Source organism: Manacus candei, unplaced genomic scaffold (assembly GCF_025592945.1).
Source record: "Manacus candei isolate 608988 ecotype Guabito, Panama unplaced genomic scaffold, ASM2559294v1 h1tg000008l, whole genome shotgun sequence".
NCBI classification, from domain to species: Eukaryota; Metazoa; Chordata; class Aves; order Passeriformes; family Pipridae; genus Manacus; species Manacus candei.
Window position 1 is genome coordinate 4,807,281 of NW_026138056.1, and position 13,946 is coordinate 4,821,226.

The window sequence follows — 13,946 nt, forward strand, 5'->3', positions numbered from 1 at the left end:
AAAGAGGGCCTGCAAGAGAGCTGGAGAGGGACTTTTTCGCAAGGGCCTGTAGTGATAGGACAGGAGGAATAGCTTTAAACTGAAAGATAGTATATTTAGATAAGATATTAGGAAGAAATTCTTTACAATGAGGATGATGGAACACAGGAACAGATTTGAGCAATCTGATCTAGTGGAAAGTGTCCCTGCCCAATGCAGAGGGGTTGAAACTAGATGAGCTTTAGGGTCCCTTCCAACCCAAACCATTCTATGGTACTATGTTAAAATCAGTCTCTGTTCTTTTTACCATATGAATTAATGGTAAAAATCATGACAAATTAGAACCAAATGAGTCTCAACTTTCATTTCCTGACAGATGAAACAATAGAAGTATCGAAGCAATACATTTCCTTTAGACTGCTTTCATGGAGAAGCTTTTGCAGTTTAAAGAGACTGGATATTTAGGCAGGAATCATGCTGACTCCCCTTCAGAGGAGTAGACAGAGCTGCCAGCTGAGTTTCTCTAATGATGAAAGAAAAAGGTTACAGGGAAACTCTTAACCCAGAAGTAGCTTGTTTTATTTTCTAGTTTCTATTCTTACCAGTTCATAGATGAATATTATGAGGTTCTTTAAATAACTTGATTTCAATTTCCCAGTCTTCTCTCCACCACTTTTTTTTCTTCTCTCCAACCATTCTGCTTCCCAGAAAATGAGAGGGAAGTGTTAGTGTGTGTTGCTCTTAAAGGCAGAGCAAAAGGAAGTTGACTACTGAGAAGATATTGCTGGACCTTAGGATTTGGAGTCCATTCCAAAATTTCTGTTTGAAGAACAACTACTGGGAAATTTTGCAACAAAGTTCTGGGCAACAATGTTTCAGATTCAGTCATTGTTTTAATTTGCATAGTATTAGGTATAAGTCTAAAAACTTTAAAGGCATGCTTGCAGTATACTTGAAATGGGAATATAGATGTAAAGTATGAGAATTTCAAATTCTTTTTCTGTATTTGAGGTGAGTCTGCTGAGTTGCAACAAAGTTTTGTTACATTCACAAGTGTTAAAAATAGGCTTATATAAAATAAAATGGGTTTTGATTGATGTGTTAAAAATGAAATAGTACAGCTGTAATATTTGGTGGCGTCCTGGAAGGAAAACAAACAACTTCGATTTAATGGGAGTTGTTATTCAAGGGTGAGATATCAAATAAAATTTCCCTCTCTTTTCCCTTCAGGCTCGTTTTTGGGTGCAAGTGATGCGAGATTTACGGAATGGTGTTAAACTTAAGAAAGTTCAAGAGCGTCAGTACAACCCACTCCCAATAGAATATCAGCTCACACCCTATGAGATGCTGATGGATGATATTAGATCCAAACGCTACACCTTAAGGAAGGTCATGGTAAGTCAAGAGAATCACTAGAATTTGTCAAATCTGAAATGTTCTTTTCCTTCTTTTATCTTCTTCTTGTCTTCTCTTTTTTGTTCTGAGAATCTTGAAATTATTATTTCTTATAGATACTAATGTTCATGGGTTTTAAATGGCATCTTAAATTTTCATTTGAGAGGGAAAACATGAAACCAACACATGTAGTGTATTTTGTTTTCCGTGTAGCAGGCATTTATGATTATGAAAGACATGCCTATGCATCATATGTTTGAACAAATACCTTGCGTTGCTTTTGTGATAACCTTAAGAGTCATCTCAAAAGTCCTGTCATGCTTTCCACTGAAAGGCTGTTTTAGACTTTTCTCATTGGAGAGAACATTTCTGTTGATTCATGGTATAGTTTTTGGAATTCTGGAATGTGAAGTGCTACCATGAATGATAGTGTGATGGGGAAGGAAAACCTACAGAGGTTAACTGAAAACTTATATTATCTATTGCCTGTATCACGGTGCTTGAAAACTTATCAAGATCTGTTATGAATTTTCAAGGAATACTCAATGTAAAAAAAATTAAATCTTCCATTTTTAGAAGTTGAACTCAATTATTTTCAGCATATTCTACTGTTGCTTTCAAGTCAAGACAATAAGCCAAAGCAAGCTGGAGAGTGTTCGTGAATCTTCTCCTCCTAGATTCTCATAAAGGTGCTTGTAAGATTGACTTCAGGTACTCTTTTTATCAGAACCAATTTGATATTTATTGGTGTCTCCCATTCTTTCTGTCTTTTTGGGTTATATTTTTTTCAGCATTAAGTTTTTCCTGGTAAGCTAGCAGTCGATCTAAAGGGGTCCTTATCTCTTGAAGGACATTTTATATCCCTTTTTCAGAGGCATGTATTTGGTCAATATCAAAACCTTGTATTTACTTATCTTCCCCTGTCATTAGTTACAATGGAAGCATTGTCTTAGAATATTCAGTGTTCAGATGTATTTCCTTTCCTATCTTTGATAGTAAGAAAACCGTGATTTCACCAGAGAAAAAGTCAGAGGGGGGGGAGGGAGACAGATGAGAGAGGCAGAAAGTGTGTAGCATAAATGCCTTTTATGTTTGAGCTGAAAGTACTTTTCTAATCGAGATCTGGATTTAGACTATCCGATTGTATTTATTTTCTGCAGCAGATTTTGCTTAAATGTTAAATCAAGAGGGAAAAATAGAAACCCAGGTAATGATGTTATCTGTCTTTCCCCTAACAGTTCAGAGAACTGTGCTAAGTGTTCCTTCTACCCACTGCGAAAGAGGAACAGTCCCCTCAGGACCTTGATTACTGTATGCAATCAGAATAGTCTTTTTGTTTGAATGGGAACCCCTGGGTCATCTAATTTTGCTTTTGTCAGACTAGCTTTTAATTCATCTTCTACTAAGCAAGCTCCTGCCTCTTCAGAAAAGATTTTCTTCATTATATGGTATGTCTTGGAGGCACAGCTGCTCCTCTGCTCATCCAGGCTCTCACTGTGTACAAAATCCCTGCAAGGATCTATTTTTGACCTGCTGTCTTGTCAACTAGATAGATTGTCGAAGTGAACTCTGGGCATAAACATGAATTGGGATTACGATCTGCTGCAGGTACAGTACCTGTAGGACTGTCTGTGGTGCAATTGGCTGGCTCAGTCTGACAACTGCTCCTGACATTGTGCTAGAAAAATCACATCTTTCTTATTGGAACCCTTAAATTCAGTAACTTGAATCCTGGTGCAGGGTCTGCTTGAAGACTGTGCAAAGCATGTTCAGTAATAAGACTGTAGCTTGATATGGAATGTGCAGAGCCTGAAGGATTCACATGGAATTACAGGTTTTGTTAGATTGCATACATACAGCATCTTTTAGCTGACTATCATGGGGCAAAGCTGATTATATGTATTCCCATCAGAGAAAATCATGGTGGCTCTTGAGAAGAGGAGAAAAGGACAAGAATCTTAATTTTTAGGCAGTCTAGAAAAAACGGATTATGTTTCTTTCTATCAATCAAAATGGATGTTTGGCAAAATTTTTATTAAAAGTAATTTTTTGCTTTCAATTTATAGGTAGTAGTTTTAGACTTGGTAGCTTGTGAAAACACATGTGCTACTAATGATAAGAGGCTAGTAAATTTTTTAAGTAAGTCAGATGCAACATGAAATCTTCATTGTTCTTTTTATTAGTATAATGCTGTGTTTAAAAGAGTAGCTTGATCTGTCCATGGCTGCTCAGTACTCTGAGCAAAAATTAGGAAAGGAACAGATGTTCCTATTAGGAAGTATTTTGGTGTTTCAGACTGTCAAAAGTATTGCACTAACAGACAGCAATAACTGGAGCTGCCTGTTCTCACCCACCTTCTGTCATAGTGCAAACATTCAAAATGTTTTGAAGATGCAGGATGTCAGATTCTGGGCTTTTGGTAAATAACTGGTTTAATTTGTTTCAGTGACGTTGGCATTTCTATTTCAGGACATATGAAAATAATTCCAGATTTGTCATCTCTGTATCCGGATGTAAGAGTCGTCGTTTCTGTGACTGTTGTGGGAGCAAGATAGCTTTCATTCTGGCATTTTATGATCTTTAAATACCTACCTGGAGAGATTTAATAGTGTTTTTCTCCCATGGAGCACCCACTCCCACAAAAGTTAAAAACTGTGAACGTGGGTAGGGTCAACATTTACTAATGGAGAAATTTGTTATATTGCTCTTGCAGGTTTGATTTTTCTTTATTATGCATATGTGTTGAACTACAGTTTTTAATTTCACAGTGATTCACAATTAGCTCTCCTTTCTATCCACCTCTCCCCCTCCAAGATGTGCATCATTCGCTGTATTTCTTGAGCAATCCATCTTTATAGGTAACAGCGCCCTGTCTTCATATTCAAGCTCTTCACAAACACCTGTGACAGTGGTATTAACTTGGCTGTGTTGCAACACGGGAATTTAAATATACAGGCTGAAGCTATTAATATAAAAAATATCCAGTAATTTGAATGTCTAAGCTGAGAACCTTGTAACAGGGGTTTTGGTGCGTTTTTTAAAAACATTCATTTCTTTGCGGTATTTAGCATCTTACAGTACTTACTTTAGTTGCAATAACAGCTGTGTGTGGACAGTATTTTCGTAAGCAAGATTTCATATGTTTCAAGCAAGACATAGAGAATGTGAGGAAAGGACTTTGACCAGTTTGACCAGCTGGGCATTGTAGAGTCTGTTGTTCTTGCAAACACAAGGGTCTGACGTAGTTGTGCCGAGTGGCATTCGGTTGCATTCAGCAGAGAATGCCACTTTTTCGTTTTCCAACTTGGTCACACTTCTACAGAAGTTTAGAAGTCACCCTAAGTAGAGCACGGAGTTTTACAGCTCCTAATCATGCTTTAGGGATATTCAAAGGGGTAACTGTGTAAATACTGTGGTTATCATGTGGTATCATAAACTTGTTTCTACAGTAGATGTACAGGAGAAGCAGCATGAATACAGTCCCTTCGTTCTTGGACACTGCTGCTTGAGCTTGCTGTGTGGTGTCACATACACACTATATAACAACTATGTTAACTAAAACACTATACTGTCTGCATAATGCCAGATGGTAAATGTATATCTACTTAAAGTACTTTAATTCACCATAAAATTTTATCATGAGCTGTTTTAGAAATGATGTAGCATGCCTCCTCTGTCTGTATCAGTGTCTATGCAGTTTCCTTTTAAATGGAAACGTCTAGATAGTACAAAACAATATCAGTTTCATGTTGGCAGTTATTTAGAGATAGCAGTCTCCTACTTAATGCTGACAGCTTTAATAGTGAGATAAATAAATGGCTGAAATAATTAAATGTCAATGATAAATGAAGTTATTTTTTTGAAAGTTATGAGCAATGTACTTCTTGTTTGGGATCACCATTTTTAAGGCTTTGGGCTTCACCTAAAGGTAACTAAGTACTATTTGCAGTTATTTTTTTAAATGGCAAATCCATATTTATATATTAAAATGTAATGGTAGCAGTAGATGATTACATGCTAATTTTTATGTGCAGGTGTCCACATTTATGTTTGATTTTTATAATAATTGGTTATGCTTTCTCCACACTGCTAATTTTAATGCATACTGCTATAGAAAAGCTGTTTTACATGAAAACTTAGTATAGTTTTACAGTGTTTTTACAGTACTTAGGATAGTATAGTTTTACAGTGTTTACTGGTTTGCAGCTGGGGCCAGTCTGGTATGTGGGGGGAAAAAAAAGGAGCTAAATTTGTTCCTTGGTGGTTTTTTTCCCCTGCATGTATCATGGCTGCATCTGTGGAATATCTCTGATTTAGACTTTAATCAAGAGCCATGAATTTTAATTAAGTAAAAGTAAAGAATGCATTTGAAATTGCTCATTACAGAGAGGGCTAGTTTGAGTAAATAAATAGATCTAGTGTGGACAGAGAGGATGAAAGCTTCTCTTCAGTATCTTCCATATCAGTATCTTGTTTGGGCGCCAAAGGTTCTGCTATGGGTGCTCCCACTCTCTTGGCTGGTTGGCTGTGAAACATCCACTTGCTTTGCTATCAGCTCCCCATGTATCCTGTGGAAAATCACTTAAGCAAATCGTACATTTCTCCTTTTCCAATCAGATGGTAATACTGATACTAATTATACCCTGATGGCATTAAGTCAGGGCCTAGAGTGCCCTGAGGTGAAAGGCTCAGAGCCATGTATTATTTATTTAGTATTGTCACAGAGAGGGTTGTTCCCCAAGGCTGGAACAGAGATTATCAGTTTACAAAACGGCTGTTCTGATGGTAATAATTCTCAGCTTCAGCTATCAACTTTGACATCTGATGAACAGTAACTCAGGGAAGAGAGACTTCTCATTTCATTAACAATCCTCCAAAGCCTTCTGGCCTGAAAAAATTGCTCAGTCTTTAAAGAGAAGAAATCAATCACACAGCTTAAAAAAATATTCTCCTCATCAGGAAATGTCAAGTCACCATTTTGTATAAACCTTTTCCATTTTAATTTTTCTGCACTGTTTTTAAGAAGATGATGCATGTTGAAGGGTTTAGCAGCTTGGTATTCTCTGCCAAGCGACATGAAATTCACTCTAAGGAAGCTAAGGAGGGTGCCACAAATAGAGTTTGGAGTGTGTCTGGGGTAGAATATCTCCAGAAAGAGTCCTCAGAAAGGCAATTAAGTGTTCCCCAGGAGGGACTCTACATCTTCTTCCTTAGAGGGAAAGGGATGAATCTTCTCTGGGAGGCTGTCACTCAGCCTCAACCTGGAAACAGGGCATGCTTGAGGTGAGCAGAGCTTCTACAGAAGCTGCTTGGCATTGATGAAGTTCAATTAGGGATCATATTCAGGTGAATATGGCACTTAAACCCATTTTTCTGATTGCACCATTCCGTCTGGATTGCCAAAGGGCATGTGATATGGCAAACCAGAGATATGTCTTTACATATGTTTGCTAGCTACAGAGTTTGTGTGAATGGAGTCTCCCAAAGAAATAACTGGCTTTTAAGAAATTAAAAAGAAGTGCTGAAATATGGGACAGTTGGTCTAAGAAATATAGTCATGTTTTTTATGTTATATATGGTCATGGGAATTTCTGTCAAATTGGAGGACAGGCCTGATAGCCAGCTAGAGTGTGGTAATAGGAGGTGCCAGAAGGATGTATGACATAGGATGCTCTCTCATCCCTGACAGTGTGCTTGGGCACTGTGCTGTATGCCAACTGACCCCGACAGGTGTTTTTTGTAACCAAATCCATACATTTATTCCCAGCTTACAATGTATACATTCTTTATATGATACGAGAACTTCCAGTGCCTTCTTTTATATCCTATACATATAGTAAATTGATGACTCTTTTCTATGATGTCTTAAGTCTAAATGAGTTGTCAGAGAAAGAAATGTCTGTGTCTTTGGAGAAAACCAAACAAAAAAGCAAACAACCCTCACCCAGCCCCTGTTCTACAGAAATTTATGATTTATGGAGAGGAAAAGTACTTCTCCCATAGACACGATTGCAGCCTTGACATTTGATTTCATCATTTCAAAATCCTAAGTATTGCTGATTAAAGCTGCTGCAATTGTGGTTATTTTGCAGCTATCAGCAAAGCTGAGAAGCTGTTATGTGTGGTTTTTTGCTTGACTGTGCTCTGCATATGGATTGTTGCTCTGCTCAGGACCAGTGGGGTTTTACGTCTGGTGCAGGTGTCAGAACACTACCAGCTCTGTCAGGCTTGTTGTGAGTTTTCAACTATCTCATCTGCATGAACGTGAATGTAAAACACAACAATATATGTTTCACTTTCTCCTTTCCAGGTCAACGGTGACATCCCACCTCGATTAAAAAAGAGTGCCCATGAAATAATCCTGGATTTCATCCGATCGCGACCTCCATTAAATCCTGTATGTAATCCAATGGGCTTCATTCCTAACAAAAATTGTGGCTTTTTAAAGCATGTTTGTGTCCAATGAATATGTAAATACCACATTTTCTGCCATAGGCTTTCAAAAATATTGTCTTCGGTATATATAGAACAGGATCTTGAGTGTGCAATATCTTGCACATACCAATGAATAGCTGTTATTACCAGCAGCCCTTTATGTCTGGGAAATCATGCTGCATCAGGGAGAAATTAAAACCCTCTTTCATATTTATGTGAGGTTTAAAATTGAGTGCATGTAAAATCATATCACAACATTCCACATTTTTTTCAAAAAAAAGTGTGAAATCTACTTTCAAGGAAGCAGTTTTTCATGTAAATATGATTATATTTATATCCCAAGGCCTCGGCAAGGAAACTGAAACCAACCCCACCACGGCCACGCAGCCTTCATGAAAGGATACTGGAGGAAATCAAGGCGGAGAGGAAGTTACGTCCAGTCTCACCTGATGAGATAAGGCGTAGCAGGCTGGGTAAGCACATTGCCAGTTTTTACCTGCAGCATCCACAGGAAACTTCCCACACGAGAAGCAGCAATATTAGCCATGTCTGTGCAGGTGTCATGAAGGATAAAATTATTCTCAACCCTTCAGAAAAAGAAAGAACCTACAGGATTTTCTAGGCCTATGCAGTTTTTGGGCTAAGTTATATTTTAAAATATGAAACCTAATGGTTCAGTTTGATTCCATTCAAGTTTTTAATGTAAGTATTAGATAAATTTAATGGTATTGTATTGCTTGTTGCACATGACAGCTAATGTTAGATTTACTCAGAATGGAACAGTTTTTCCTTCTCCACAGTGCAGTATGCCTTACAGATCTGCAAGTCTTCTTTACATGTTGTTTTTTAATTAATTTATGCTCTGTGTTTCCTGTTGTTAGTGTCATCAACTTCCTTATTTTAATTTAAAACCTGCTTTTATTGTGTTTGCTGAATCTGTTGCACATACTTTGAATCTGAATGTTTGCTTCATTTTCTAAGTTGTGGAACATGTCTTTGTAGATCATTTTAGTGGGAAAATAATTCAGACTTGCACTGCAAAACATTTAATTTCTGCAGCGCGTATTTAACAACCCGCTATGAAATTATACAAAATACTGTGCTGTGCAGCAATCACCAGGTTCTGATGACAAAAGAATGACAAATATAGTCTTATATAGTGACTTGATTGCTTTAAGAGTGGTATATATCTGTATCAGAAAAACCAAACTAGCTGGATTCTTGAAGAGCAAATGTGGCATCTTACATCTGAAAAGCATGAAATAACCCACGTACGTACTGTCTATCACTGCTTTTTGCAAAATATTTGTGCTTTCCACGTGCTCAAAGGCACTGGTCCAGATTCAAGTGGATTGTGACAACCCATTGTCTCTGGAGAAAAACAGTTTCATCAGTCTTGCTTTGTTGCATTGTTTTTGAAGTGCTTGATGGAGTTTGGGGAATGCTTGGGTGCGTTTTTAAAAGCACAGTGTTTTGAATATTGTTTTTTTGGGCCTTCCAGTTTCTGGTTTGGATTAATTTTATGCTTGCCCTATCAATTAACATTTCTAGCAGGCCTACACATTTTTCCAAATGTAGGAAGCTTGTAAAAATGTGGAATGATTCCTCACTTTTCTTTCAAACATTCAATTTCAGTGTTTTAAATGTTCTCCATCTGGGAACTATCATGTCATCTCAGGGGCAGCAAATTTGATCTAATAAATCTTTACAATTTCTAACTGATATAAATGGCATTGAATTCAGTTAGTAAACAGTTTCTAAACCCAATGTTAAATTTTGGACTACCACTGGTTAGGACTTCTGAACTGATTTTAGGGCAGGGCCTCCAACGAGGGATACCTGTCTTCCACCAATTCTTCATTTTTTGTTAAAGAATTAAATTTTTGTGTTTTGGAAATCTAGTAATTCCTCTTAAGTCCAGTGAATTGATTGGATTAAATACCATATTACTGTAGGTGTAAAAAGGGATGCATGCAATTTCTTTTCCCAAGTGTGTATTTGCTGCTGGCATGAAGAAGTAGAAAGATCACAGGTCTTTAAGATAATTTTTTCTTGTGTTGAAATATGAGGTTTTGTTCTTTCTCACATTGAAATGATTGTTATGCCCAAAGTTGCTTTATAGTAGAATGTGTTTGTGCAGAATTGCGGATGGAGTAATGCTAGTGGCATTCAGTAGGACACAAATAGATCTGCCATGTAGTTTAAATGACCACTGAGTGTAATTTAGTGTAACAACATGTAAAGTAATGAGGCTTAAGGATTACAAATCTAACACCACATGGGACACTTACACCATCTGGACAGAAATATTTGTCGCTATTAAAAAGGAGGGGGGGAAAAAAAGCACATTAGAATGAAATATTTGGGAGCATAAGGTATGTTTCACGTGTCCCACAGTTACTCCTTTTTGCTCAGTTTGTAGCAGTCGAGAGCACAACTGCACTTGACTGTTGGGGTGAGGGGGGCTGTACTCCTGCAGTTCCTCCTCTGTGATCTGAGTGTACCTACAGCATGTGTTTCCCAGCAGCCTCAGGCTTTGTCCCTCTGCTCTGCACAACACATGGTACAGGTAAGACCTTCTGTACCCTGAACTGCCACTGAGAAAAGGCAGCCTCTGGCTGGCCAGTCTCAGTCTAAAACTTATTTGGAAATGGTGATTGAAACTTGGTAGCTATTCTCACAAAGAGTGTTTTGAGTGGAGGAGCTGAAGTGAGCTTTCAAATGACCTCATAAAATGATCAGCATAAACTATCAAGACAAACACAGCTTTGAGGTACATGTCCTTTTAATTAAAAGCATGGATTTGTGACTCAAGCAGGTGGAGCTACTGGAACTTAGAGAAAACTTTGCTTCATGTGCGTGTTTTATCAACCTTCAGTTAGGATTCAGCATTAGGTGATAAACACCCTTATGTTTTAAAATGTATAATGCTTAGTTTGGACAGGGATTTAAATAGTGCTTCGGTAGCTGTTATGTATGGCCGATGTTGTCTAGTTAATGAACTACAGAAAAAATACCAACTCCCAAATCTTGCTCTGAGTCAGCCACCTACGGCATTCACCACTTTATTCTCATGAGCAAAACTTGTCCCAGTATAACCTTTTTATAAACACCTTTTAATGCAGTGGTATGTGTGGCTGACAGTCTCTTTCATACCAACTTGCATGTTTATCACCTGTCAAGTAAGACATGTAAGCTTTCTTAACATTTTTGTACATTCTTGTCATTGGGCTTGGCCTGCTTATCTAGATTAGTGCATTGAAATATTATTTTCAGTTGAGTACTATTTTGAGTGTCTGTTCCCTGAATTACATTGTTTAATTGGAAATATAGATAGGTCTTTCCAGATATAAAGAACATCTGACCACTTTCTTATCTAGCAATAAAATAGTTAGAGGCCCAGGAAGAAGAGGATATTACTGATACATTTTAAAGGCCAGGTGCACCTGAGGTTTTTGAAAAGCACAGGAATCAGCACAAATCAGATTTTTTTTGGCCTTTTTTTCCATCCTCTTCAAGGAAAACTACTGTTCAAGCTTAGCTTGAATGTCTCTCTTTATTAGTTTAATTATAATCATTGGAGATTATGCTTAAAAAAATTAGAAATATCTTTATTTCAGGTCACTGAAACTTGTGTGAAATGTGGCTTTGTGCTTTCAATTTTCTTTTCAGCTTTCTCTCCTCTTTCCCTTTTCCCTTTTTCATAGCATTTTATTTGAAAATACTAAATTTTTAAGATATTTGCCTCTTGTTTTGATATTTGATTTCTCGAATTCCGAAGATCTCATTCTACAACTATACTAATATATTTATAATTGCTCTGTTTGCATATCCCATTTATGCTACTGTAGTTTTCAGACTTTTAGCTTTACTACAGTGAAGCAGTAGTATGTCTGACACATTTTGGATTTAGACAACAGAATCCAAAATGTATTAAGTGGAGTTAATCTTTTGTTTTCATTATCCCTCTGCTTTTCTAATAGCTGAATCGTTTTCTTGTTTTGTTGTTTTTGTTTCTTTTTTTTTACAGCAATCCGGCCACTTAGCATGTCTTACAGTTTTGACTTGTCAGGTAAAATGTCCTACACCACCTGACCTGTGGTTATTGTGCTTATTGTGAAATTTGTTCCATCTGTTTGTTGAATTCACATTTAGGAAAGAAACTTGAAGGGATTCTTCCAATACATGGTCAGTGAAAATAAAAAATTTATATAAATTAGCTATTGATACCTACATTTCCCTTACCACAAAACGTTGCCTAGGTATAGGAAACATCTGCATTTCACCTGAAGTAGAGTGCTGAAATTCTGCTTAAACAGATTACCAAAATAAAGTGGCCCAGAGCAATTCCAGACTCTTAAAAGGATTGCAGAATACAGTGTCACCTTTAAGTCTTTTGCTTTATTTATTAATCTGACGTTTTGACTAGACCATCTTTTGCAGTACTTCATTTCTCATAAGGATCCAAAAACTAGCTTTGAACTCATCTACCTTTCTAGATTTAATGAAATATACCTATGTATACTAATCTAGAAAGAAACTGTCAGTTCTGCTGTGTGTCTTTACATTAGAAGCTTTGTGAGCTGTGAAATCAAAGAGGTTCACTAAAAAGGAGGCTAAACCTTCTTTCTTTACTGATTAGCAAAATAAATTGATAAGGTTTGCTGGTAATAACTGTTACAGGGGATTCAATAGCTGATCCTTCATCAACTATCTAATATCAAATTTCAAGTTTCCTCTTTGTAAGCCATTAGTTAGGACATGCAGTAACTCTATGAACATATTCTACTTCAGAAACAGCAGTGTCAGATAGAGTCTGTGCCTGCTAGCCAGAGAATAAATTCATTCCTTCCTCATTATACACTAACTTTCCGGGATGTTCAGGCTCAAAGATTCCATCATCGATGTAGGAAATACTCAACATCATCCCCAAAGGTTTATCTACTGAGGAGAGCTAGCTATCTTATGCTAGCTCTTACCTTATTTCCCTTAGGTGACTCCCGAAAAGAGTCTCCAAATAAATCCATGCTCTCTGTACCCGCTCCCCTCCTTCCTTCGAGTTGTATGTAGAAACATCTCATCTGAGACTTTTGCATAGTTCTCATCCTCAGTTTCTCCATGCACCCTTTAGCCTCATCTGGTTGTTTTCCCCACAGAAAGACATAATCTGACTGAAATGCTGGCATATTGTGAATTAGAAAGACCATATGGAAGTTTTTCAATAACTATAACATAAAAACTAAAATTGTTATGCAATATGGGAACACAGTCCACGAGTGACCTACCCATGAACGTGGTTCCCTGTTCTGGCTGAGCCAAGTAATCAATTTGCCACTGTGGAGCAGGGAGGAGGGACCGGCTGCTCTCTCTCCTTCCCAAGCTCCCCTCTATGCATGAGATTCCCCCTCCTCCTTTGTGCAAGCCCTGCTCATTTATTCACAAGATGACCTGGTTAAACCCATGTAAGCCAGGAACAAATACTTTTAATTTTTTTAACAGGTTGGTTTTCTGCTCTTTTAGTGATTTAAACCCTTTTACTGTCTGATCAGATGATCAGAGAGCTGTCTGAGGAGGGCAGGTGATGAGCATGGGTGAAAGGGAGGAAGAAACAGGCTCTCCCCATCAGAGGTGGTGACAAGCTGTTAATCCAGCTCAAGCCTTTCTGTGAAACCTTACACTCATGGTGCATTGTACAGCTACTACAGCTGTCTGGTGGGATTAAAATTACGTATGTACATGGTATCATGTTTTACTCTACCGAAAGCTGCAGGGTCCCCAGGGCCTCAGATAGTAGCATAAACAGGCAAACTTCAGTTTTTCAAAAGGTATCACTACTTTCAGATACACCAGAAGTTCCATCAGTATTAAGACTATAAAAACTGAATGTGCCAGTGACCAACAAAAGAGAAATGTTCAGGTCTGTCCTTTGACACGTGTCTGTCTGCTTCTTCCCTTGCCTCTTATTTTTAAGAATTCTGAGACATCCTCATTTATTTAAATCCCAACAATGTTTTGTAAAAGCTCCCTTCATAATCTGTTAATTCATCGCCATCCTGTTTTTATTTTAAAGAAGTAGCTTTAGCAATCTGTACTGTACTTTGATTTGCTCTTTTTGACTGACCACTGAAGAACTCTTC

The 13,946-nt window shown here is 37.5% G+C and overlaps 1 protein-coding gene across 4 annotated transcripts in view; it reads left to right on the top strand.

The window, feature by feature from the left end:
* The window catches only part of SPIRE1 (spire type actin nucleation factor 1), a 124,310-nt gene that overhangs the window by 88,024 nt on the left and 22,340 nt on the right, over positions 1 to 13,946 (top strand). For all 4 annotated transcript variants that reach the window (XM_051773358.1, XM_051773368.1, XM_051773386.1 and 1 more), the window contains exons 6-8: positions 1,210 to 1,374; positions 7,685 to 7,771; positions 8,153 to 8,282. In XM_051773358.1, coding sequence (XP_051629318.1) covers positions 1,210 to 1,374; positions 7,685 to 7,771; positions 8,153 to 8,282 — 382 coding nt within the window. The remainder of the gene's footprint in view (positions 1 to 1,209; positions 1,375 to 7,684; positions 7,772 to 8,152; positions 8,283 to 13,946) is intronic.